The sequence below is a fragment of the Acanthochromis polyacanthus genome, chromosome 22, assembly GCF_021347895.1.
Source record: "Acanthochromis polyacanthus isolate Apoly-LR-REF ecotype Palm Island chromosome 22, KAUST_Apoly_ChrSc, whole genome shotgun sequence".
NCBI classification, from domain to species: Eukaryota; Metazoa; Chordata; class Actinopteri; family Pomacentridae; genus Acanthochromis; species Acanthochromis polyacanthus.
Window position 1 is genome coordinate 6939315 of NC_067134.1, and position 26917 is coordinate 6966231.

Genomic DNA, 26917 nt, shown 5'->3' on the forward strand with positions numbered 1-26917 from the left:
TTAAAATAAATACTTTTATTTTATAAACAGGAAGTAGAATGTCTACAGTGGGTTGGTTCTGACCCGGTTCTGGTTCTGGTGCAACTTCAGGATCAGACTCCGGATCTCGTGGCGTTTCTGTCGCACTCGCTGCCGCGGAAACCAGCCGTCCAATCGCAGCGGGAGGTCGAAGTCCACCACGGGGTTCTGGGCCAATCAGAAAGCTCCGTTTATAAATATATAAAAATATATATAAATAAATAAATAAAATAAATATATAAATTATTTATTACAGTTTTAGATGTTCAAATGAAATTAGTCTGCTGTTTCAATAGTTAAATAAATTATAAAAGTCAGAAAAAATATAATATTTTTGTCATTTCAATATTATTCATCTGAAATTCTAATAAATTAAAATGTTCAAAAAGTGCTAAATGTTCCTGATATTTTAAAACACATCATCATATTTTTAATACTTCATATAGTTTCTGATATTTTATTTATATGTTACATAATCTAAAAAAAAGCAAACTGATATTTTAATAAAATGTTTGAGCATTTATCAGACATTTTATTGATATTTTATTCACAAAAATAAATGAAAAATGTCAATAAAATATCAAAAATGTCCTGAAATCTGAAAATAAAATATCTGGTAATTGTATCAAAATATGTTTAGTTATTTTTTTTTATCTAATTCTCAATATTTTAAGGATAAAGCATCGGGAAAATGTTCAAGAAATATTTTTCTCAGATTTAAATTTTTTTCTTAGATATTTTATATATTATATATATATATATATATATATATTTTACATTTTTCAGAAATTCTAAAAATATATTAAATTTGTACACAAACTCAACATTTTTCTGGCACTTTAATAACAAAAAAGTATATTATTTTTTCACATTTTTGGACATTATTTTCTGATACTGTATTTTTATATGTGGTTAGTATTTTTGTAGATATTTTACAGACATTTTTCTGATATTCTGAAAAATAAAATATTAAATCTAATTTTAAAAATACAATTTTCAGATATTTTAATAAAAGTTGTAAAAGAAAATGTGATATTTCATCATATTTTTTGAGTATTTTTTTTTATACATTTTTTTAGAAAGTCTCATATTCAATGAAAGATTCCCTGAAAGCTTGAAGCGGTTCAGTTTTTTTTTGGAGTGATTTATAACATTTCATGTATATTTTTACGATACTTTATTTACATATATTTTTATGATTTTTTTTTTAGATTTTACAGACATTTCAGCAAATCTAAAAATAAATATCAAAAATGCCCCTGAAAATAAATATGAATAAAATAAAAATAAAATACCTGAAAACTGTCTTCAAAATATGCATTTATTTTATTATATATATCTTCTAATATTTTAAGAATAAAATATCTGGAAAAGTTTAATGAATATTTAATTGTACTTTTTTGTTTCTTAAAAATTTTACACTTTTCAGAAACTGTAAAAATAAATTAAACACCAAAACGTCGCTGAGAACTGACATTTTTCTGATATCTAAATATGTCCCCGTATTGCATGTTATTTAACCATCTCTTTCCTGCGGTCCAGGCGCGTCCTACCTGCAGAAGCTCTCCACGTACTGCAGCAGGTAAACGCCGCAGTCGCTGCTGTTGTCCTGCTGAGGAACTCTGCAGCTGCAGCTCCTCATGCGCTCGCAGGAAAACAGGCGAGGAGACTTCCTGCGGACGTCCCACTCCACCTGCAGGTAGCTGATCACAAGCTAATAATCAATCAATAATCAATAATAACCAATGATAATCAATAACTCTCTGGTCAGCTGATCAATAACTAGAAAACAGACCAAACAACGTCTGACGAGGTTTTATTATCATTTAAAGTATATCTAGAGAAATATTAACATCCAAATAGTATTTATTCATTTATTTTATTTAACTATTAATACTTTAAAATTATTATACATCTGTCAATATTTTAAAATACTAATATTTACCTTTAAAATATTTATTATTAATCTAGATCACTTGAATGTTTAATATTGAAATACTATCATATATATATTTTTCAAATTTTATATTTTCAGACATGTTAGCAACAGATTTAGATCATTTCTATTTTTCTTACATTTTATTAATTCCTTTCATCATTTTATTAAAACTTCATGAGGATTTTTATGATTTGATTCCTATTTTCAGACACTTTATTAGATTTTTCTAACATTTTCCTCTTTACTACAATAAATCCATATCTTTTCTTAAATTATTTTCAAAGGATAATAAACACTTCAAGTACACTCCAACCAGCTTTTCACAAATATTCAGCCTACAGAGCTTAACTTCAGTCTCATTTCATCTCTTGATCCTTTTTTTAATTTTTATGTTAGTTTCAAAAAACTCAACAAAGGGATGCAGACTGACAGCGGAGCTTAGAAACAGGGTGTTTGCACTGCTTTATTCATGATGTAAAAGAAAAACTGATAAGTAACAGAGAACCAAACATGTCTATTTGTTAACTAAAGACCAGGCAGTAAACACTAAACATGCACAAATTCATCAGCTGTGTAGGAAGATGTTCTGACAACTGAACCCATGGAACCTATTCTGACCATAAAATCATACATTTGTTCATTTGTGAATGGACTGAGAAAGTATTTTTTTTAAATTATGTTAATTTCTTTAACAACTTCTCTTCATTCCTTCTTTGTGTGGGAATCAGGTGATGTCACATCTGTGGATTCTATGACAATCCTTTATGAACATGAAAAGGCAGTTTATCCTGGAGCAGAGGATGTGTGAGTGTGAATAATGAGCATGATCTCATGCTGTGGAGATCCCTCCAAGTGTCTGTTAGTCCCAAACCTCATTTCATCTCTGCTAGTTGTTGGTTATCGTCTCATCTGAAGTCATGGAGTTCATTCAGAATGCTTCGTAGCCTAGCATCACCTGCTAATCTCCCCCGTCTGGTAGGCAGCTCAGGGTGCTAGCTGAGTTAGCATCACCTGCTAATCTCCCCCGTCTGGTAGGCGGCTCAGGGGGCTAGCTGGGTTAGCATCACCTGCTAATCCTCCTCGTCTGGTAGGTGGCTCAGGGTGCTAGCTGGGTTAGCATCACCTGCTAATCCTCCTCGTCTGGTAGGTGGCTCAGGGTGCTAGCTGGGTTAGCATCACCTGCTAATCCTCCTCGTCTGGTAGGTGGCTCAGGGTGCTAGCTGGGTTAGCATCACCTGCTAATCCTCCTTGTCTGGTAGGTGGCTCAGGGTGCCAGCTGGGTTAGCATCACCTGCTAATCCTCCTTGTCTGGTAGGTGGTTCAGGGTGCTAGCTGGGTTAGCATCACCTGCTAATCCTCCTCGTCTGGTAGGTGGCTCAGGATGCTAGCTGGGTTAGCATCACCTGCTAATCCTCCTTGTCTGGTAGGTGGCTCAGGGTGCTAGCTGGGTTAGCATCACCTGCTAATCCTCCTTGTCTGGTAGGTGGCTCAGGGTGCCAGCTGGGTTAGCATCACCTGCTAATCCTCCTTGTCTGGTAGGTGGTTCAGGGTGCTAGCTGGGTTAGCATCACCTGCTAATCCTCCTCGTCTGGTAGGTGGCTCAGGGTGCTAGCTGGGTTAGCATCACCTGCTAATCCTCCTTGTCTGGTAGGTGGCTCAGGGTGCCAGCTGGGTTAGCATCACCTGCTAATCCTCCTTGTCTGGTAGGTGGCTCAGGGTGCCAGCTGGGTTAGCATCACCTGCTAATCCTCCTTGTCTGGTAGGTGGCTCAGGGTGCTAGCTGGGTTAGCATCACCTGCTAATCCTCCTCGTCTGGTAGGTGGCTCAGGGTGCTAGCTGGGTTAGCATCACCTGCTAATCCTCCTCGTCTGGTAGGTGGCTCAGGGTGCTAGCTGGGTTAGCATCATCCGGTGCCGTCCTGTTGTCCATGTTCTCTGTTGTGGACATAGTTTTCCTATTTCTTGTAGATCTCCTGTTTCTCATCACATGTAGAAAACTGTGCTTTCATAGAATCTGGAGGATTTTTTTGTTGAACAATTGGAGTAGAATCAAGCCTCCATCCTGACCGTGACCCAGAAGCCCACCTCACAATTAATTCATATCTTATGAATTCTATGCATTTAGTTATATATTTTCAGTATTTTTCTAAAACATAAAATTCTTTGATATTTTACTGTTTTGATTTTGAAAATTTTTTCAGACATTTTTTCTGATGACTTCATGACTTAACAGTTTATTAATATTTCTCTTCACTTTTGTCAGTTAAATTGAGTATAATAGATTTTTTATTAAATTAATTTAGATTTTGCCATTTTAATATTTAGTTTTACATTTTCTGTATTTTTTGTAATTAAAATTGATATTTAAGTAATTTTTAGAACATCTTCGTAACATTTTTGTACATCGTTTTAATGCATTTGTGATATTTTTATGTAACTTATGAATATTTCTCGTGTTTCATGAAGTGAAGTGTTATTTGAGGATAAACTCACTCTCTGAGGAGCCGACAGACGTTCTCATGATGCGACAACTTCAGAGAGTCCATGACCAGAATACACGGCCTAAAGACAACCAGAGGACAGTCAGAGGACAGAAACCAGAGGACAGAAACCAGAAACCAGAGGACAGAAACCAGAGGACAGAAACCAGAGGACAGTCAGAGGACAGAAACCAGAGGACAGTCAGAGGACAGTCAGAGGACAGAAACCAGAAACCAGAGGACAGAAACCAGAGGACAGTCAGAGGACAGAAACCAGAGGACAGTCAGAGGACAGAAACCAGAGGACAGTCAGAGGACAGAAACCAGAGGACAGTCAGAGGACAGAAACCAGAAACCAGAGGACAGAAACCAGAGGACAGTCAGTGGACAGTCAGAGGACAGAAACCAGAGGACAGTCAGAGGACAGTCAGAGGACAGTCAGAGGACAGTCAGAGGACAGAAACCAGAGGACAGAAACCAGAAACCAGAGGACAGAAACCAGAGGACAGTCAGAGGACAGTCAGAGGACAGAAACCAGAGGACAGAAACCAGAGGACAGTCAGAGGACAGTCAGAGGACAGAAACCAGAGGACAGTCAGAGGACAGTCAGAGGACAGTCAGAGGACAGTCAGAGGACAGAAACCAGAGGACAGAAACCAGAGGACAGAAACCAGAGGACAGAAACCAGAGGACAGTCAGAGGACAGAAACCAGAGGACAGAAACCAGAGGACAGTCAGAGGACAGTCAGAGGACAGTCAGAGGACAGAAACCAGAGGACAGTCAGAGGACAGAAACCAGAAACCAGAGGACAGAAACCAGAGGACAGTCAGAGGACAGAAACCAGAGGACAGTCAGAGGACAGTCAGAGGACAGAAACCAGAGGACAGTCAGAGGACAGAAACCAGAGGACAGTCAGAGGACAGTCAGAGGACAGAAACCAGAGGACAGAAACCAGAGGACAGAAACCAGAGGACAGAAACCAGAGGACAGAAACCAGAGGACAGTCAGAGGACAGAAACCAGAGGACAGTCAGAGGACAGTCAGAGGACAGTCAGAGGACAGAAACCAGAGGACAGAAACCAGAGGACAGTCAGAGGACAGTCAGAGGACAGAAACCAGAGGACAGAAACCAGAGGACAGAAACCAGAGGACAGTCAGAGGACAGTCAGAGGACAGAAACCAGAGGACAGAAACCAGAGGACAGAAACCAGAGGACAGTCAGAGGACAGAAACCAGAGGACAGTCAGAGGACAGAAACCAGAGGACAGTCAGAGGACAGTCAGAGGACAGAAACCAGAGGACAGTCAGAGGACAGAAACCAGAGGAGAGAAACCAGAGGACAGTCAGAGGACAGTCAGAGGACAGAAACCAGAGGACAGTCAGAGGACAGAAACCAGAGGACAGTCAGAGGACAGAAACCAGAAACCAGAGGACAGAAACCAGAGGACAGTCAGAGGACAGAAACCAGAGGACAGTCAGAGGACAGTCAGAGGACAGAAACCAGAGGACAGAAACCAGAGGACAGAAACCAGAGGACAGTCAGAGGACAGAAACCAGAGGACAGTCAGAGGACAGAAACCAGAGGACAGTCAGAGGACAGAAACCAGAGGACAGTCAGAGGACAGAAACCAGAGGACAGTCAGAGGACAGAAACCAGAGGACAGAAACCAGAGGACAGAAACCAGAGGACAGTCAGAGGACAGTCAGAGGACAGTCAGAGGACAGAAACCAGAGGACAGTCAGAGGACAGTCAGAGGACAGAAACCAGAGGACAGAAACCAGAGGACAGTCAGAGGACAGTCAGAGGACAGAAACCAGAGGACAGAAACCAGAGGACAGTCAGAGGACAGAAACCAGAGGACAGTCAGAGGACAGTCAGAGGACAGAAACCAGAGGACAGTCAGAGGACAGAAACCAGAGGACAGTCAGAGGACAGAAACCAGAGGACAGTCAGAGGACAGAAACCAGAGGACAGAAACCAGAGGACAGAAACCAGAGGACAGTCAGAGGACAGAAACCAGAGGACAGTCAGAGGACAGTCAGAGGACAGTCAGAGGACAGAAACCAGAGGACAGAAACCAGAGGACAGTCAGAGGACAGTCAGAGGACAGAAACCAGAGGACAGAAACCAGAGGACAGTCAGAGGACAGAAACCAGAGGACAGTCAGAGGACAGAAACCAGAGGACAGTCAGAGGACAGAAACCAGAGGACAGTCAGAGGACAGAAACCAGAGGACAGTCAGAGGACAGAAACCAGAGGACAGAAACCAGAGGACAGAAACCAGAGGACAGTCAGAGGACAGTCAGAGGACAGAAACCAGAGGACAGTCAGAGGACAGTCAGAGGACAGAAACCAGAGGACAGAAACCAGAGGACAGTCAGAGGACAGTCAGAGGACAGAAACCAGAGGACAGAAACCAGAGGACAGTCAGAGGACAGAAACCAGAGGACAGTCAGAGGACAGTCAGAGGACAGAAACCAGAGGACAGTCAGAGGACAGAAACCAGAGGACAGTCAGAGGACAGAAACCAGAGGACAGTCAGAGGACAGAAACCAGAGGACAGTCAGAGGACAGAAACCAGAGGACAGAAACCAGAGGACAGTCAGAGGACAGTCAGAGGACAGAAACCAGAGGACAGAAACCAGAGGACAGTCAGAGGACAGTCAGAGGACAGAAACCAGAGGACAGTCAGAGGACAGTCAGAGGACAGTCAGAGGACAGAAACCAGAGGACAGAAACCAGAGGACAGTCAGAGGACAGTCAGAGGACAGAAACCAGAGGACAGAAACCAGAGGACAGTCAGAGGACAGTCAGAGGACAGAAACCAGAGGACAGAAACCAGAGGACAGAAACCAGAGGACAGTCAGAGGACAGAAACCAGAGGACAGTCAGAGGACAGAAACCAGAGGACAGAAACCAGAGGACAGAAACCAGAGGACAGAAACCAGAGGACAGTCAGAGGACAGAAACCAGAGGACAGTCAGAGGACAGTCAGAGGACAGAAACCAGAGGACAGAAACCAGAGGACAGTCAGAGGACAGAAACCAGAGGACAGTCAGAGGACAGTCAGAGGACAGAAACCAGAGGACAGTCAGAGGACAGAAACCAGAGGAGAGAAACCAGAGGACAGTCAGAGGACAGTCAGAGGACAGAAACCAGAGGACAGTCAGAGGACAGAAACCAGAGGACAGTCAGAGGACAGAAACCAGAAACCAGAGGACAGAAACCAGAGGACAGTCAGAGGACAGAAACCAGAGGACAGTCAGAGGACAGTCAGAGGACAGAAACCAGAGGACAGTCAGAGGACAGAAACCAGAGGACAGTCAGAGGACAGAAACCAGAGGACAGTCAGAGGACAGAAACCAGAGGACAGTCAGAGGACAGAAACCAGAGGACAGAAACCAGAGGACAGTCAGAGGACAGTCAGAGGACAGAAACCAGAGGACAGAAACCAGAGGACAGAAACCAGAGGACAGAAACCAGAGGACAGTCAGAGGACAGTCAGAGGACAGAAACCAGAGGACAGTCAGAGGACAGTCAGAGGACAGTCAGAGGACAGAAACCAGAGGACAGAAACCAGAGGACAGTCAGAGGACAGAAACCAGAGGACAGAAACCAGAGGACAGTCAGAGGACAGAAACCAGAGGACAGAAACCAGAGGACAGAAACCAGAGGACAGAAACCAGAGGACAGTCAGAGGACAGAAACCAGAGGACAGTCAGAGGACAGAAACCAGAGGACAGAAACCAGAGGACAGAAACCAGAGGACAGAAACCAGAGGACAGTCAGAGGACAGAAACCAGAGGACAGTCAGAGGACAGTCAGAGGACAGAAACCAGAGGACAGAAACCAGAGGACAGAAACCAGAGGACAGAAACCAGAGGACAGAAACCAGAGGACAGTCAGAGGACAGAAACCAGAGGACAGTCAGAGGACAGAAACCAGAGGACAGTCAGAGGACAGTCAGAGGACAGAAACCAGAGGACAGTCAGAGGACAGAAACCAGAGGAGAGAAACCAGAGGACAGTCAGAGGACAGTCAGAGGACAGAAACCAGAGAACAGTCAGAGGACAGAAACCAGAGGACAGTCAGAGGACAGAAACCAGAAACCAGAGGACAGAAACCAGAGGACAGTCAGAGGACAGAAACCAGAGGACAGTCAGAGGACAGTCAGAGGACAGAAACCAGAGGACAGTCAGAGGACAGAAACCAGAGGACAGTCAGAGGACAGAAACCAGAGGACAGTCAGAGGACAGTCAGAGGACAGTCAGAGGACAGAAACCAGAGGACAGTCAGAGGACAGTCAGAGGACAGAAACCAGAGGACAGTCAGAGGACAGTCAGAGGACAGAAACCAGAGGACAGAAACCAGAGGACAGAAACCAGAGGACAGTCAGAGGACAGAAACCAGAGGACAGAAACCAGAGGACAGTCAGAGGACAGTCAGAGGACAGTCAGAGGACAGAAACCAGAGGACAGAAACCAGAGGACAGAAACCAGAGGACAGAAACCAGAGGACAGAAACCAGAGGACAGTCAGAGGACAGAAACCAGAGGACAGAAACCAGAGGACAGTCAGAGGACAGAAACCAGAGGACAGTCAGAGGACAGTCAGAGGACAGAAACCAGAGGACAGAAACCAGAGGACAGAAACCAGAGGACAGTCAGAGGACAGAAACCAGAGGACAGAAACCAGAGGACAGAAACCAGAGGACAGAAACCAGAGGACAGTCAGTGGAAAATCAGGACAACCAGAGGACAGCAATAAAAAAATAATAATCACAAAATCTACAAAAACAAATAAAAATGGAAACTGTGAGATTTATTATATTAACACAAAAACGGTTAATTTAGACAGAAAATATGAAAACATCCACAGAAAATAACAGAAATGTCAGAAAAGCTGCAGACGGACAGAAAAATGATGAAAATAACAAAAAAGAGAGACGGAGAAAAACCAACCTCTGTAACACCGAGTCCTTCTGGCAGCCCTGAAGACTGCAGTCCTGGAGGAAAACAAGCAGCCATAAGAAAACAACACACTGGTTTTATATATTTATAGTGTATTTATACTGTGGTTTTATATATTTTCAGTGTGTTTTTTTGCATGTTTCCAGCATATTCAGAGTATTATTGACTGCCAGTCAGTTCATTGTGTTCCAGGTTATTTACCGGAGGCTGACTGGATCTCAGGTTCTGTTTTCCTGCAGGTCGATCTGATGCACCTGGAATAAAGAAACACCATGAAGGACCAGTTACTGGGGACACTGGGAATGATGGCAAACTAAACCATGATGAAATGTGTAAAAGCTGAAACAGCTTCAGGTTCACCTGCTGACGGCTCAAACTTCTCATGACGATTCTCCTCAAGTCCAGGAAAACACACCACAACCAGGAACCAGTGGGCTCTGCAGACCACAGGTGGGCAGCAACGAGTTACATTTACTCTGTTACATTTACTGAAGTAACTTCTTGAAAAAAAGTACTTCTAAAAGTAGTTTTTCTCTGCCATACTTTTTACTTTTACTTGAGTCTACTTCAGTTGAATCATGATGAAGAAACGCTACTCTTACTCCGTTACACTGAGCTACACTCCACTGTTACGTTTTTATTTACCACATTAGATCTGCTATATTTTTCCAGAGAGACGCCCCAGTGGATCTACCACATGACTGTCTTTCACCAAGCAGACACAGCAACAATAATCACGTGACTCCGTTTCACCAGAAGTTGCCCTGTGGTCACATTAGCGGCACAAACTCTACACACTGATTTAAACTGGATCACTATCTGGATCCACACTGATTTAAACTGGATTACTACCTGGATTCACACTGATTTAAAATGGATTAGTATCTGGATTCACACTGATTTAAACTGGATTAATATCTGGATTCACACTGATTTAAACTGGATTAATATCTGGATTCACGCCAATTTAAACTGAATTACTATCCGGATTCACACTGATTTAAACTGGATTGGTATCTGGATTTACACTGATTTAAACTGGATTAGTATCTGGATTCACACTGATTTAAACTGGAATAATATCTGGATTCATGGTAATTTAAACCGAATTAATATCTGGATTCATACTGATTGAAACTGGAATAATATCTGGATTCACACTGATTTAAACTGGATTAGTATCTGGATTCACACTGATTTAAACTGGATTAATATCTGGATTCACACCGATTTAAACTGGAATAATATCTGGATTCATGGTAATTTAAACCGAATTAATATCTGGATTCATACTGATTGAAACTGGAATAATATCTGGATTCACACTGATTTAAACTGGATTAGTATCTGGATTCACACTGATTTAAACTGGATTAATATCTGGATTCACACTGATTTAAACTGGAATAATATCTGGATTCATGGTAATTTAAACCGAATTAATATCTGGATTCATAATGATTGAAACTGGAATAATATCTGGATTCACACTGATTTAAACTGGATTACTACCTGGATTCACACTGATTTAAACTGGATTAGTATCTGGATTCACACTGATTTAAACTGGATTAGTATCTGGATTCACACTGATTTAAACTGGATTAATATCTGGATTCACACCAATTTAAACTGGATTAATATCTGGATTCACACTGATTTAAACTGGATTAATATCTGGATTCACACTGATTTAAACTGGATTAGTATCTGGATTTACACTGATTTAAACTGGATTAGTATCTGGATTCATGGTAATTTAAACCGAATTAATATCTGGATTCATACTGATTGAAACTGGAATAATATCTGGATTCACACTGATTTAAAATGGATTAGTATCTGGATTCACGCTAATTTAAACTGAATTACTATCTGGATTCACACTGATTTAAACTGAATTACTATGTGGATTCACACCGATTTAAACTGGAATAGTATCTGGATTTACACTGATTTAAACTGGATTAATATCTGGATTCACACTGATTTGAACTGGAATAATATCTGGATTCATGGTAATTTAAACCGAATTAATATCTGGATTCATACTGATTGAAACTGGATTAATATCTGGATTCACACCAATTTAAACTGGATTAATATCTGGATTCACACTGATTTAAACTGGATTAATATCTGGATTCACACTGATTTAAACTGGATTAGTATCTGGATTTACACTGATTTAAACTGGATTAGTATCTGGATTCATGGTAATTTAAACCGAATTAATATCTGGATTCATACTGATTGAAACTGGAATAATATCTGGATTCACACTGATTTAAAATGGATTAGTATCTGGATTTACACTGATTTAAACTGGATTAATATCTGGATTCACACTGATTTGAACTGGAATAATATCTGGATTCATGGTAATTTAAACCGAATTAATATCTGGATTCATACTGATTGAAACTGGAATAATATCTGGATTCACACTGATTTAAAATGGATTAGTATCTGGATTCACGCTAATTTAAACTGAATTACTATCTGGATTCACACTGATTTAAACTGGATTACTATGTGGATTCACACTGATTTAAACTGGAATAGTATCTGGATTCACACTGATTTCATACTGATTTAAACTGGATTAGTATCTGGATTCACACCGATTTAAACTGGAATAATATCTGGATTCACACTGATTTAAACTGGATTAATATCTGGATTCACACTGATTTAAACTGGATTAGTATCTGGATTGCTGCTGACTGAACTTACTCTTGATTGACAGGCACAAACAGGAAGTCTTTGGTGAAGATGTCTATGTGACGGGTCCAGGTCTTGACCCTCTGGTGTCTCACCAGGCGGTCTCTGAAACAGAACACACACTGAGCCTGGAGCTGTAGGACTCTGGGTTAACCTGCAGGTGGCGTCCTTACGGGACGGACGGGTCGTCCTCGCCGGCTGCTCGCCGTCGGCTCAGCTGGCGGAAGAAGAAGCTGCTGAAGACGTGACTTCTGTCAGGAACTGAACCGCCGACGCCCTCCAGGAAGAGGAACCTGAGACAAAAGACACCTGGTGGTAACCGATGGTAACTACACTCTGATCAGAGACACTTGGGCTGAATCCCAAACCGCCCCCTACACACTACCCCTACACACTACCCCTCCGTTTGCGCGTTCCCGTGGAGGGTCCTCCATATTAAGGGCCGTCCCAAACCGCGTAGTGCGGAGGGGGAGTGGACTGTTCAGCCCTTAGATAGCGAGTCTGCATTGATGCTCACTCTGGACAACTTTTTCAGGAAGTGCAACGTCGAAATGGAGGAGGAAACAACATATTGATGTGAGTTCCACATGCGTCCTTTATTTCTCCCACGCCTTTTTCACACTGACAGAACATCACAAAAAGAGTGGTGAAAAAAGATAAAAGAAAAGAAACAAATCTTCTTCTCTGCTGATGTTTGATTTAATTGTGCACCCCCTGACACCTTAAAATTTGAACACAACTGACAGAATTCATTCATTCATTCATTTGTTGGATTTGAAATGCCAGATAATAGGATTGGAAAACGTGAGTAAAGAAAAAGTGGGACGCTTTCGTCTTCTGGAAGCAGCAGCGATCCTTGTTAGTTGCAACCTGTGCCACAGCGCTACAGCCATGACAGTAGGCGTCTTTGTGTTACCATGGCGATGACGTCTTCCGTTTTCCGGTGAGGCGACAGGGCGTCCCATTCCTGACGATCGTATTTATACCCTCCCCCTTCAATAATAGGTGCCCTCCACAGCTGCGAGTGTGACTTCTTTTGGAGTGACACTCGGTAGTGGAGGGGAGTGTGTAGGGGGCGGTTTGGGATCCAGCCTTGGTGGTAACCGATGGTAACTACACTCTGATCAGAGACACCTGGTGCGACTGATGGAAATAGTAACTCATAATTAATAATCAATAACTGTAACTGACTTGAGGTAGAAGTCGATGATGACATCATTGAGGAAGTTTCCTTCCTGAAGACAGATCAGATCCTCATTGGTCACCGTGATCCGTCCTTTACTGGGAGCTTCAGGATACTGGATCAGCCTGGAGACCAGAATAGCGTTCATAGTTACTGGTTCTACTGGTGTTACTGGTCTTAGTGGTTCTACTGATATTACTGCTTCTACTGGTGTTACTGGTCTTACTGGTCTCACTGACTGTATTGGTTCTACTGGTGTTACTGGTCTTATTGGTTCTACTGGTGTTACTGGTCTTATTGGTTCTACTGGTGTTACTGGTCTTATTGGTTCTACTGGTGTTACTGGTCTTAGTGGTTCTACTGGTGTTACTGGTCTTAGTGGTTCTACTGGTGTTACTGCTTCTACTGGTGTTACTGGTCTTACTGGTCTCACTGACTGTCTTGGTTCTACTGGTGTTACTGGTCTTATTGGTTCTACTGGTGTTACTGGTCTTACTGGTTCTACTGATGTTACTGCTTCTACTGGTGTTACTGGTCTTACTGGTCTCACTGACTGTATTGGTTCTACTGGTGTTACTGGTCTTATTGGTTCTATTGGTGTTACTGGTCTTACTGGTTCTACTGGTCTTACTGGTTCTACCTGGTGGGCAGCTCAGCAGACGTTCTGGTCTTGTTCCTGAGGCTGCAGCTCAGCTGGTTGGACCTCTGAAAGCAGAAGAGTTTCTTTAGTGTCTTTAAACCATCGGGATCCTTTAATCCTGAAGACCCAGGTCCTCACCTTAGGACTGTAGGTCTTCGGAGGACCAGAGGACCTTCTGACGGTGGAGTGTCCCAGCAGTCTGAGGAGGTGCTGGTCCACAGGAGGAGGGCAGCTGTGCAGGAGGAGCAGTCCATCAGCCCAGTCCAGAGGAGACGCTGGACCAGAACCACAGGACCGGCCCTCCTGGTACGGATCCATGTCCAGGATGGAGGCCAGCAGGGCTGCCTGAAGCTCCTGCAGCTGCTCCTTCAACACCAGCAGAACAAAGGAGCAGGGAGGCCCTGCAGAGACCAGGAGGCACCAGACCAGGAGGAACAGGAGGAACCACACCATGAGGGACCACGAAAGACCACATAAATTATTTAACAAGTTTAAATCATACCTCTGACTTTGTGTCACATCATAATGAATCTTACCGGAGGAGGTCTGGATGGCCGACAGCTCCGTCTTCAGCAGGTTGGCCTGAGCGTCCGTCACCCACAGGAAGACCAGCGAGGGGGCGGGGCCTTCCCAGGACGCCAGCAGAGCCCCGCCCCGAGCCACGCCCCCATCCCAAACACCATAACCCCGAACCTGAGACGCCACCACAGTCACCTCCCCTTCCTCAACACCTGGAACACACAAAGGTGAATGGATAGAAGAGTCTAAAAAACATGAATATTAACACACAGAAGGTAAAAAACCTGGATATCAATGCACAAAAGTACAAAAAAATCTAGATATTAATGTTCAAAAAGAAATATATTTCAAAGATTACGATCAATTACTGTAAATTTATCTGACAAAAACACAAGACATTTTAGGTGGGATAAAAACAGACAACTCCAGACAAAAGTGGTGAAATACTAAGATCCTGAGAAAACGCTGTCAGTTGGTGAAACGTGATGATGGTTACCTTTGACAGGGATAGTGATGGCGTGTTCAGTGACCTGAGGAGAAAACAGAAGAATAAAACATGATTTCTCATTGTGGTGTTTAACAGAACACCTGAACATGATTTATTGTTATTACTACTATTATTCTGCTGTTTAACTGGCAGGGTTTAGGACGTTTCTTGGCTCTTGTTTTTTAAACACACAATGAAACAAACCAAAAAAACCTGGAACCCTGAAAACACATGAGAGTCATTAAAGCTGAACACGCTGCTCTGAGCCAATCAGATCGCTGCATTCAGATAGGAGTGTGTGTGTGTGTGTGTGTGTGTGTGTGTGTGTGTGTGTGTGTGTGTGTGTGTGTTTTGGAAGCGGACGTGGAAAAAGAGAAGCCAGCCTAAAGTATTGAAGTTGGACAGAAATGTTTCATCCGTTTGCTGCCAGAGAACACATTTGAAAGCGTTTGTACCGACTTCAACATGCGTGTAACGTAAACAGAACATACATGTTCAAATCACACACGGAGGACAAGCAGAGAGAGACAGTTTAAGCTGTACATTAAAGACAAGTCCACAAAGTCAGCGACTGTCATGGAGATTAATAAGAATACGGATATAAATGGACAGCAGTATGAATGTTTTCAGCTTGACGAGATGAAAAATGGTGCTTTTCAAAATAAAAGCTTCAGATTTCCCAGACTGTGCTGACTATGAGGACTTTTATGTTGAAAGTGTTTGAATGACGTCAGGATTGTTGAGGAAAACTGATGACTCACCGTCATCATCCCGTTGGCGTCCACTTCCGTCAGGCCGGAGTGGAGCGAAGCAAACGGCAGCTGCAGGTAGGAGGGCGGAGCTTCAGGTGGACTCACCTGTCAGACGACACAACAGGTGGAGTTTAGCACACAACAAGAGCACACACCAAGACGCACAACAAGGACACATACACACACAAAGACCAGGAACAGAGGCAAAGTCAACACAAAAAGATGCAGATTCAGCGCAAACTGAGACACAAGCAGCCGTTAGACACACAAAAAGACGACTAGAGACAGAAATTACAGCAAAGACACACAAGATGAACACAACCAAAGCAACCAGAAACAACAACCACACAGTCTGACAAAATAAGTACGAAACAGCAACAAAGACACACTAAGCTCTGAAAAAAAACATGATATTAACACACAAAACTGGCCAAAATGAAAACACAAAAAACACAAGAAATGTCTAAAATCTGGATATTAATGCACAGAAATACCAAAACTATGGACATTAACACATGGAAGTGTCAAACACCTGGATATCAATGCAAAAGACATGTCAAAAAATGAATATTAATGTACAGAAGTACCAAATATATAGATATTAGTGCACAGAGTGTGTAAAAGCTGCACCTGAACACACAAACCAGAACAAAGTGAGGATAATAACAGCCCAGTGTGGATCCTAAGGCATGACACAGTGAATAACTAGGGCAGTTTAAAGAGCTGTGATCAGAGTTAGTGGTGGGTCATGTGCTGGTCTCCAGGTGGACTCTAAATAAAACCTCCTGGATCTAACAGGAGGACCTGGAGCTGTTTGTTCAGCACAAGAACACACTGTTGTTATGATCAGAGCTTCTCCATGTCCCACTATGTTCTCATCACTGAGAGAACATGGAAACGCTGCCAGAACATTCTGACAACAGCACGATTCCTCCTGTTACACACATAAAAACACGACAGGAGGGAAATATGGAGGAAGTAACCTCAATAAACTCGATATTAACAGACCAAAGGATGAATAATCTGGATATGAATGGACTAAAGGAGCAAAAAACATGGATATTAATGGACTAAAATATAAAAAAAATGGATACTAATGGACTAAAGTGTCAATAATCTGGATATTAACAGACTAAAGTGTCAATAATCTGAATACTAATGGACTAAAGGATCAAGAACTGCAGACTGTTGTCCAGGTGAGTCCCACCTGGTCTGATCTTTCTCTACAGGATTCGTCCAATCGGCTGCTGCTTTGAACCGTCCTGGTTTCTTCGCCTTCGTCCTCCTCTTCACTCGAAAGGACAACTGAAGGAAAAGCAGATTTAGAAACCTTTACTTGTGACCAAAACCAGAAAAAAAAACAGTTGTTTTCATGTTTTTTCACAGCAGACATTGAGTCTGGCGTCTCTTTAAACCAACAAACAGTGGAAAACCTCCAGATAATTCACTTTATCATCTTTCCAGACCCAGAAAAACAGAAAATCCTCATTTAGGAAGCTAAAGCAGCCACTGCTCCACATTATTCCACTGCAGGTTCTCACGCTGAGCTGGGCCTTTAAATTTGCTGTAATTAGCAGGAACATGCTGTAAACACCAGTTGTTTACAGGCATGCTGACCCACAAACATGACGCACTTTAAACACACAAAAAAGGCTTTATAGACACACAAACTAGGTCAGTCTGCAGGCCTCAACTGGGAACAAACAGGACCAGGTGGATGGGAAAAAAGGTCAAAAACAAGGATATTAAGACATAAAAGTATCAAAAATGTGGATAATAATGTACTAAAGTGTAAAAATCCTGGATATTAATGGATTAAAGTGCCAAAAATATGGATATTAATGCACTTAAGTACCAGAAATGTGGACATTAATGTACCAAATCATAAAACTGTGTACATGAAGGTTGTGGAAACGTGTCAGACAGAACTAGATGACTAGATTAAACTCACTGGGTTCCGTCTGACTCGGTTTTCTTCGAGGACTGGGTTTTGGTTTCAGTCTCAGATGCAGGACGGTGGATCTGTTGTTCTCTCTGAACTCAATCCATCTCTCTCTCCCCTTCTCCCTCAGGTCCTCCTTTATGTCCAGGCTCCGCCTCCTCTCTGGGCTCCGCCTCCTCTCTGGGCTCCGCCTCCTCTCTGGGCTCCGCCTCCTCTCTGGGCTCCGCCTCCTCTCTGGGCTCCGCCTCCCTTTTACCTTTATTGTGAAATATTTTCAGGCTGTAATCTCAGTATATAAGATCTAAAACTTTTTCCACATACACATTATCACCATTTCTCTCAAATATAGTTCTCAAATCTGTCTAAATCTGTGATAGTGAGCACTTCTCCTTTGCTGAGATAATCCATCCCAGCTCACAGGTGTTCCATATCAAGATGCTGATTAGACACCATGATTAGTGCACAGGTGTTCCTCAGACTGCCCACTATGCAAATTATGCAAACTGATTGTTTCAGCAGCTGTCAGTGGCTGGTCTCAGACCACCTTGGAGGTGAACATGCTGGATGTGGAGGTCCTGGGCTGCTGTGGTTACACGTGGTCTGTGGTTGTGAGGCTGGTTGGATGTACTGCCAAATTCTCTGAAGCGCCTTTGGAGACGGCTTATGGTAGAGAAATGAACATTCAATACACCAGCAACAGCTCTGGTTGACATTCCTGCTGTCAGCATGCCAACTGCACGCTCCCTCAAATATTACCACATCTGTGGCATTGTGCTGTGATAAAACTGCACCTTTCAGAGTTTCCTTTTATTGTGGGCAGTCTGAGGAACACCTGTGCACTAATCATGGTGTCTAATCAGCATCTTAATATGGCACACCTGTGAGGTGGATGGATTATCTCAGCAAAGGAGAAGTGCTCACTATCACAGATTTAGACAGATTTGTGAACAATATTTGAGAGAAATGCTGATATTGTGTATGTGGAAAAAGTTTTAGATGTTTGAGTTCATCTCATAAAAAATGGGAGCAAAAACAAAAGTGTTGCGTTTAGATTTTTGTTGAGTGTATAATCTCAGTATTTTTACCTTTATTGTGAAATATTTTAAACTATAATCTCAGTATTTTTACCTTTATTGTGAAATATTTTAAACTATAATCTCAGTATTTTTACCTTTATTGTGAAATATTTTCTAACTGTATTTGTACCTTTATTGTGAAGGTGAGCTCTGACCTGTTCCTTGCTGTCTCTGCTGCACTCCCTCGTCCTCCATCGTTGTAGTCCTGGTGGTGAAGGACTTGGACTCCCAGCATGCCCTTTGGGTTGCAGCGCTGCCAGAGAGTCCAGAGAGTCGCCTGTCTCCAGAGCGATGCTGGGAGGAAGCTCACCTGGGACGCTTTTCTTCTTCTGTGGTGGAGGCAGGTGATCTTCAGGCTGCAGCAGGCGGTCAGACGCTCTCTTTGGACGCCATCTTGTGGACAGAAAGAGAACAGCAGCCTAAAATATCTAAAATAGTGTTGAGAGCTGAAAAAAATCATTAAAATATCAATAAAATCTGGAACAATATCAGCAAAATATCTAAAAAAACTTTCAATAAAAACAGTCACTAAGATGGAAAAAACTGAAAAAAAAATCCAAAAATATATTTAAAAAAAAAAATCAACACAAAATTCTGGAAAAATATGCCAAAAATCCAAAATAAAAAATAACAAAAAAACTGAAAAAGTGTTTAAAAAAAAAACAGAAAAAAACTCTAAATATTCAGTGTCAAAAGTAAAATGGAAATATTCAGAAAATCCATAAAAATATCACTAACTTTATAGAAAATGTCTTGATTAAACCTAAAAACATTATTAAAATATTAATAACCTGTTGCAAAATAAGAAGTGTAATTACTAAATTAACTAGAAAATTGTGAAGAAAAATCTCAGAAAAACATAATACAGATATCCACAAAAGCTGCCAAAATAATGTGAATATATGTGGAAATGGAGAGAAGAAAATCTCTAACAGAGATGAATGATAGGTCAGCCAAATGTGAGGGAAAATACTTTTAAAAATGCTTGTAATGGATATGAATATATAGGTGACAAAATATTAAAGAGCAGTTACAAAAACATGGCACAAATATTTCTGGAACCTCTTGGAAACAAAGGAGTAAAATATATTCAGGATAAAATAGTCAAATTGTACAAAATTAGTATGATCTCTGTTGCAGCTGACACAACAGAAGATTAAAACAAAACTTCTCTAAAAACATGAGTAAAAACATCGAAATCTCAGAATAATTGCATTAAAACAACAATAAAAAATCTGAATATCATAAAAACTTGAAAAAAGTTGCAAACTTTCAGAAAAATTATCAAATGAATGAGTTAATTCAAACATCAAATTTAAAAATTTGAACACTATGAATGAAATACTTCAGGAAAAAATAAAATTAGCAAAACAAAAAGAAAAAAGTAGTAAAATATGTTTTCAAAAATCTGAATATATTAAAAAAATCTCTGAAAATGTATCAAACATAAAAAGGAAAAAACTAAAAGACAGATTTACAAACGGTAAAATATGCAATAATATTTAAAAAATTATTATTACCAATAAAAATTTACACTAATTAAAATATTTGAGAAAAAAGTCAAACAAAAAATAAAAAAATAAAAAACTTAAACTAGTATATATCCAGAAATATCAAAATATTCATGAACTATTAGTAATAAAATAAACTGTGATAATAAATCTGACGTAAAACTAAACTTTCTGCTCCATTTGGATTGAACTTCCCACCTGTCGGAACAAAAGGACGACTCGGCTCTCTGTCTCGGCTCTGATTGGCCACTGCGTCTTCCTGGTGCTCTGTGATTGGCCGCTGAAGCTCCGCCTCCGTCGAGTCCCAGCTGCGTCTTCACCGTGTCTCTGAACGACCTGCAGGACGTTTGGTGGAACGGAGCCTGTAGGGGGCGCTGCACCGCCCTCCGTCTGTCTGAGGACACGCCGTTCCCAGCATGCACCCTGTCAGCGCCGGGCCGGTCCCCGTAACCCTGTGCAAAGCAGGACACAGAAAAATACCACCTTAAATTAGCTACATACATTAGCCACTAAAAGACCTTTAGCAATACCACCTTAAATGACCCAGCGATTAAGCCCTACTTGCTCTGGTCATTTGTAATAATAGCAGAGGAGGTCGTTGATCTTAATCCTGTATGAATGCTCCATGTCAGTAATTGGTAAAGTAATAATTCCCCCACATATGACCTACTATATTTCACCAAACACCGACATCCTGGGATAATACTAGTCCCGTGCAAATCTGCATTTTAGCGATTGGAGGGTATTTTTGTTGTTATTATTGCACGTCTTTTGCTACATCTTTTTCAGTTGAATTATGGAGGCTGCGGTGGAAATTAGAATTTTAGGAGCAAATACAGGAGTAGGTCTATACACAACAGGCTTACGGACCATTCACAGAAACGGCAAAATTAAATGAACAAGAAGAGGGAAATTTGGGAGGATATTGAGATGGATGACATGCGTAGCAGCAGGCGAGAAGCAAATCTTTCAGCAGGCTGAATCCAAACGCCCTGACAGCCCGTTATCCCGACAACGCTGCCCGCTGTTCAAAAGTCACGCTGCTGCTTTGACATGTTTACTGTTGCCATGACGACTACATACCATATCTATGATGGACGTGATAACAGCGGATGTTGTGACCGGCACAGGTCTGACACCATATCCGGGATGTAATATCAGTAAATTTGAGTAAAAGACTGACTTCACTTATCCCGTACGAACGCACCACGAGAAAAACAGACGTCCTGGAGTAACCACAAATTACCAGACGTCCCCAGGTAGGATTAATCCCGTGCAAATAGTACATAAGAGAGATGGTCAGGGTTTGCCAATACCACCTTAACAGCCACAAAACATTTTCAGATCATTAATACCACCTTAAATCACCCAAACTGGGACATAGAGACGTACAGCACAGTGACACCACCTTAAAAAGACAAACAGCTGTTGATACCACCTTTAGTGTAGGCGCAGGGCTCTGAAGGCGGGCCAACGGTGACTGGTGGGCGGAGCCACAGTCCACTTCCTGCTTCTTCTTGGGGATCCTGAATGGAGACAACATCCTGAAAACACAAATTTTAAATATTAGTGAAATAAACTATCAATAAAACCTCCAAAGAGTTATTAAACAGGAAAATATTCAAAATAAATCAGATACTAATTATAATAAAATAATAATAGTGACTGAGCGACTGAGATTCAGGGCTCCAACTCACGGTTAAAGAAAAAATGGAAACCGTGCATCCCTAATAAAACATCTTATAGAGATATCTGAAGTTTTTCTTAAAACCAACAAAAAAAAACCCAAAAATGCAAATCAGAAAAGAATGCATCAATATTTATCAAACATGTGAAGAGAGTCATGAATAAAATTAAAATATATTAAACCTCAAAATACTGTTAAAATATCAGTAACACTTTGCAAAAAATAAAAATCTGTTTGTTTCTACTTTCTGTAGATGGATCAAGGTCTTATATTCAGCACCAATGGTAGGAACAAATGGTCTGATTTCTGAATATTTCCCCCGTCACAGAGGTACGAGGCAGGGCTGCTGTTAGTCACCCTTTCTGTTCGACATCAGATCAGATGATAGGATTAAAAGTATCTCCAGGGGTGAAACAAACATAAAGCCTTGCTTCTGCTGCTATCAGACCTAATGGAGAGCAGACCCCATTTCCTCAAACTACTGCAGAATTTTAGCAGCATGTCAGGGTAGAAAATAAACTTATCAAAATCATTATTTCCATTAAATCATCTGGAAAGACAGGTCAATTATGAACGTCTGCCTTTCAAGACAGAAAAAGATAAATGTACTTATTTGGGAATAGAAGCTGCAGGCTCGATCAAAGCTGTTTTCTGATACAACTATAGATCCACTTTAAACCGCACCAAGATGGATTTAGACAGGTGGTCAACATTTCCATTCCCTTTGGCAGGTGGAATAAATGCAGTAAAGATGACTATAACGCCAAGATTGCTTTATTTATTTCAAATGATTCCATCTTTCTACCAGAACCTTATTTTGCTCAGCTGGAGCGCTTCATGTGTGCGTTCATATGGAACAGAAAACCTGCACGTATAAAGAAGGCAAGCCTGGAGAGAGTCAGGTCTGACGGTGGTCTGGGTTTGCCCAATGTTTTATTCTACTATTGGGCAGCCAACATTACTAAACTGACGTATTGGATTACTGTTTGTGTGTGGGTCCGATCTGGGCTGATATGGAGCTGACAGCCACACTTCCAGTTTCAATCTTAACTGCTCATTTTCCACTGCATGTCAGAGCAAGTCAGTGGAGCACAAGTGCGATGGTCCAGAATTCAATTAGGATTTGGGGACCATTAAGAAAACACTTTAATCTGACAAACACATGCAGCTTTTCTCCAGCAATGTTTAGTCATCTTTTTGCACCATCCCAAACAGATCAGGCTTTTGCAGTTTGGCATAGAAGTGGTCTGGTCTGTTTCCCAGGTCTCTGTAGTGATGACGGTTTTGTGTCATTTGAGCGCCTGTGTGAGGACCATAACCTGCCAAAATCTCATCTCTGTAGGTACCTTCAGGTTCAGAGTTTTGCTTCCAGACACTTCTCTGGATACCCCCTAAAGACTTACTGTATTCAGTCCTTAATGTAAATCCACTCCACAAAGGAGCCGTTTCAAAAATATAGGCTTTAATCCTGAATAGCTATCCCCACACATGGGATAAAACCAGGGCAGCTTGGGAAGGAGGCACTGGAGAAATACACCCAGAAATATACCCAGGTGTTACACCAAACTGTCCTAGATGTCCATGTACCCCTGTCTCCTTGGGGCACTTGCTTTGGTCATGTCCGTCTTCGCACAATTTTTGGTCTGCAACCTGACCCTTCAACAGGCATTTTTGGTGTAGTTGGATGAGTTTGGGGTGTCCTGCCTCCACAGAAATGCAATAGCTACTGCATGATACTGCTGAACTGGAAGGGAAAGAATCCTCCTACATATATTCACTGGGTCAGATAGGTGATGTTGGGATTAGACTTAGAAAAAATTAAGTATACATGGGCTTGAGAATAAATATGACAAAACCTGGTCACACTTCATAACTGAACCCTCAATGTCTCTCCCTGACTGCTGGTTTAAATCTTAGAACACGAAAACTCTGTTGATCTATCAGAGGCCCAAATGCTGGTATTACGAGTGCAATATTTGAAGCAGATGGATTTCAGTCTTCAGTGTGTGTCTATACGTTTAGTTATTTGTGTATTTGTGTACATATACTTTCCTCTTGTAGCATTTATATGCTTGAAAATATATTCCAGTAAATGTAAGGGGCATGTATGCCTCCATACATACGTGTGTCTGTGTGTAAATGCGTGTAACGGGAACGCCACCTGGTGGGGAGGAGGACTACAACTCTTGTAAGAAATATACCAATTCATACCATGCTTTTGTTATTGAAAAATTACAAAGTTTGGAAAAAAATCAGTAAAAATGTGTAACTCCCACAACAACTGCATGAAAACGGGACAAACATTTTTAAATATTATTATTAAATAATAATCAAATTAATGAGTTGATTCACTATGATTAAAAAAATCTGAATATTCTGAATAAATTACTCCAGAAAAAAAATGCAAAAATGACTAATGTGCAAAACCTTAGCACATTACAACACATCATGATTAACTTTCTACACAACAGCATAAAAATATTTAAAGGAAAATGCCCAGAAGGAAAAAATAAATAACTAAATTAATTGGTAATAACAATAGCATTAATTCCTAAAAAAAATATTAAAATAAAATAATTATAAATATGGCCAAAAAATATTGATGTGATGATTTTGTAAAATGTAAACATACGAAAAAATACAATGTCGTTAAACTTTCCTTTGGTGAAATAAAACATCAGAAAAATATCATGATTAATTAAAAATTACAAATACTATGATGAAGACATCTTAGAACAATTAGGAAAATATCGATAATAACAATTTAATTTTTAAAAAGGCGAGTAACATATCCAGAGAAATTCTCTGTGAAATTACTTGTTTAAAAAAAGAAAGAAATATACAGAAGTTATTAAACATTTTTCAGCTGCCAGTGCTTTAAACATTATTACCTAAAACCTTTAAAAACTCAATAAATGAACGAAATACTTAAGTTGAGACTCAGAAATCCCCAGTTTGTTTTCTGTTTTGTTGTATTTCAGCTGAAATAGGACAAAAGCCAGTTTCTCGTTTTAATTCAGATTAAATTTAAAGACAGTTTTTACTTCAGTGCATTTTTTGAAACTTTAAGAAGCTTGTTTTTCTGCTGCTCAGACACAGAAAGCAGAGTGAAATTATCTCCCACTCGGTGATGCTAACTAGCTGCTAACTGGCTGCCAGCCTCCAACGTACCAACCTGATGTAGCCGGCTAGCTGCTAACTAGCGGCTAACAAGCTGCTAGCCTGCCTTACTTCCAGCCGGCCTGGCGGGGAGCTGAGCTAGCTGCTGGCCGCCGTGCTGCGGGGGAATGTCGGCGAGGTGTCCGGTGGGCTCATGAGGCAGAGGAGAGGCGCTGTCCAGCTGCTCAAAGCGGAAAAAAACTGCGTGAAAGGATCCACCACTCGACAGCGGGCCGCCGGTCCGACAACAAACTACTCTCCTGAAAACAACAGCGGCGCGGTGATGACATTATAGCGTCACGACGTACGGACGTAAACGGGGTCATCACGTCACTGAAAATATGTAGTTTTTTTGTTTATTTTATTAAAAACCGAATATTTGAAGAAATTGCTTAAAAAAACAATAACAAAATAAGAATTTAAAGATTTGTGTACTTTCTGTGCTTTACATTTTATTTCACAACTAAAAGTTTTAACACATTCTACATGAAAATGTTAAGTTTATAATATTTTCTGAAGACATTTTAATTACTTTATTTGCCGTTCAGTAAAACCTTTACCATGTGACATGCACAAGGACATTTTATTCATTATTGGGCTATTCTGAACAAACTTTGGTTTATTTTGATGAGGACTGTGTCACATCCAGCTGGTTCCTCCAGAGCCAGAGAACTTCTGAGAACATTCAAACATCTCAAGTCCATCAGGACTACAACTTGTTTAAAAACCTTTATTGTGTTTGTGAAAATACAAAAAACAAACATTTACAAGTTGTTTTGTTGAACTTATTGTGAATATTATTATGATTATAATTATATTGTTGTTTATTGTTGCTCTTGCTGTATGCTGTGTGCTGCTGTAACATGGGAAATTTCCCCGGACACGGGGAGTAATAAAGGATTATCTTATCTTATCTTATAGATTCAACACAGCTAATGAGTTCAGGAGGTTTCTGTAGACAGGAAATGAGGGTTTTACAACTTCCTGTTTCAGGTTTCCATCAGTTCCTCTGTTGACTTTCAGTCCTCAATGTCGGACCGTTCTGGACGAGTTTAGGTCATGTCAGACCTCTTTGAGTCGTTTAGATCCAGTCTTTGGGTCGTTTCAGATCTTTTCGAGTCATTTAGGTCCAGTCTTTGGGTCGTTTCAGACCCTTTCGAGCCTACCCGTCTCCCACGGGTGCTGGTTCCGGTTCCGTCTCTTTGGGTCCATCCTCCGGACCACATTTCTGGGTTCCTTCCTGCCCCCTGCCCAGTGCTTTCTGCCCCTCCACCTCCTTGTAGTACCCCTCCCGGTGCAACTGTCGGCGGACGGTCCGGGCCGACACCGCGAGGTTCCGCCCGGCATTGAGGTTCTGGGTGACCTGGGCCAGTGTGGCGCTGCGGTTCCGCTTCACGAACTGGACCAGAGCGCGAGCATCGCGGTCGTCCAGCGTCCGCTGCCGGCCGCAGTTCCCGACCCGGCTGACCGACGTCTTCCCCGTCGCCCTGAATGCCGACGTCACCTTGGCAACGGTTCCTATGGAGACACCGACCAGCTGTGCCGTCCTGGTGACCGACGCTCCGGCCATCCGGGCCCCGACAATGAAGCCTCGCTCAAAGTCACTCAGGTCTCGGCCCCGCACCATCTGGACCCTGGACCCCAGACCAGAACCAGAACAGACCAGAACCAGGACCTGAACCTGTAACTAGATCCAGCCCAGAAACAGGAACGACCAGAGCCAGGACCTGAACCTGCAACAAGATCCACACCAGAACCAGGACCTGCAGCAAGATCCAGACCAGAACCGACCAGAACCAGGACCTGAACCTGCAACAAGATCCAGACCAG

The 26917-nt window shown here is 41.5% G+C and overlaps 1 protein-coding gene and 2 long non-coding RNA genes across 10 annotated transcripts; 1 reads left to right on the forward strand and 2 right to left on the reverse strand.

Moving 5' to 3' along the window:
* On the reverse strand, positions 1–25371 carry LOC110967829 (sentrin-specific protease 7-like). 6 transcript variants are annotated; one of them, XM_051941967.1, is made up of 19 exons: positions 25104–25371; positions 21680–21785; positions 20440–20693; positions 18886–19123; positions 17664–17910; positions 16920–17017; positions 15722–15817; positions 14970–15003; positions 14491–14685; positions 14093–14355; positions 13955–14019; positions 13323–13439; positions 12305–12424; positions 12144–12236; positions 9768–9844; positions 9609–9661; positions 9399–9442; positions 4450–4518; positions 1–186 (listed from the first exon to the last, which is right to left on the reverse strand). In XM_051941967.1, exons 2-19 carry the CDS (start codon positions 21782–21784, stop codon positions 93–95), a joined length of 2262 nt encoding a protein of 753 aa, XP_051797927.1. In that variant the 5' UTR covers position 21785; positions 25104–25371; the 3' UTR covers positions 1–92. The 6 variants fall into 6 exon arrangements, 5 of the variants coding, with proteins under 5 accessions (XP_051797927.1, XP_051797928.1, XP_051797926.1 ...); XM_051941968.1 differs by lacking the exon at positions 1–186 and adding an exon at positions 1430–1721 and having other exon boundaries at positions 25160–25226; XM_051941966.1 differs by lacking the exon at positions 1–186 and adding an exon at positions 1433–1721 and having other exon boundaries at positions 25114–25371.
* On the reverse strand, positions 3080–3808 carry LOC127531837 (uncharacterized). Its single transcript, XR_007939071.1, has 3 exons — positions 3697–3808; positions 3361–3584; positions 3080–3192 (listed from the first exon to the last, which is right to left on the reverse strand). It is a non-coding gene; the product is annotated as an uncharacterized LOC127531837 (long non-coding RNA).
* LOC127531840 (uncharacterized) lies at positions 3186–3974 on the forward strand. Of its 3 annotated transcripts, none has more exons than XR_007939075.1 (4): positions 3186–3328; positions 3385–3440; positions 3553–3608; positions 3833–3974. It is a non-coding gene; the product is annotated as an uncharacterized LOC127531840 (long non-coding RNA). The 3 variants fall into 3 exon arrangements; XR_007939076.1 differs by having other exon boundaries at positions 3553–3664; positions 3777–3894; XR_007939074.1 differs by lacking the exon at positions 3553–3608 and having other exon boundaries at positions 3385–3552; positions 3721–3849.
* Positions 25372–26917: the final 1546 nt, after the last annotated feature.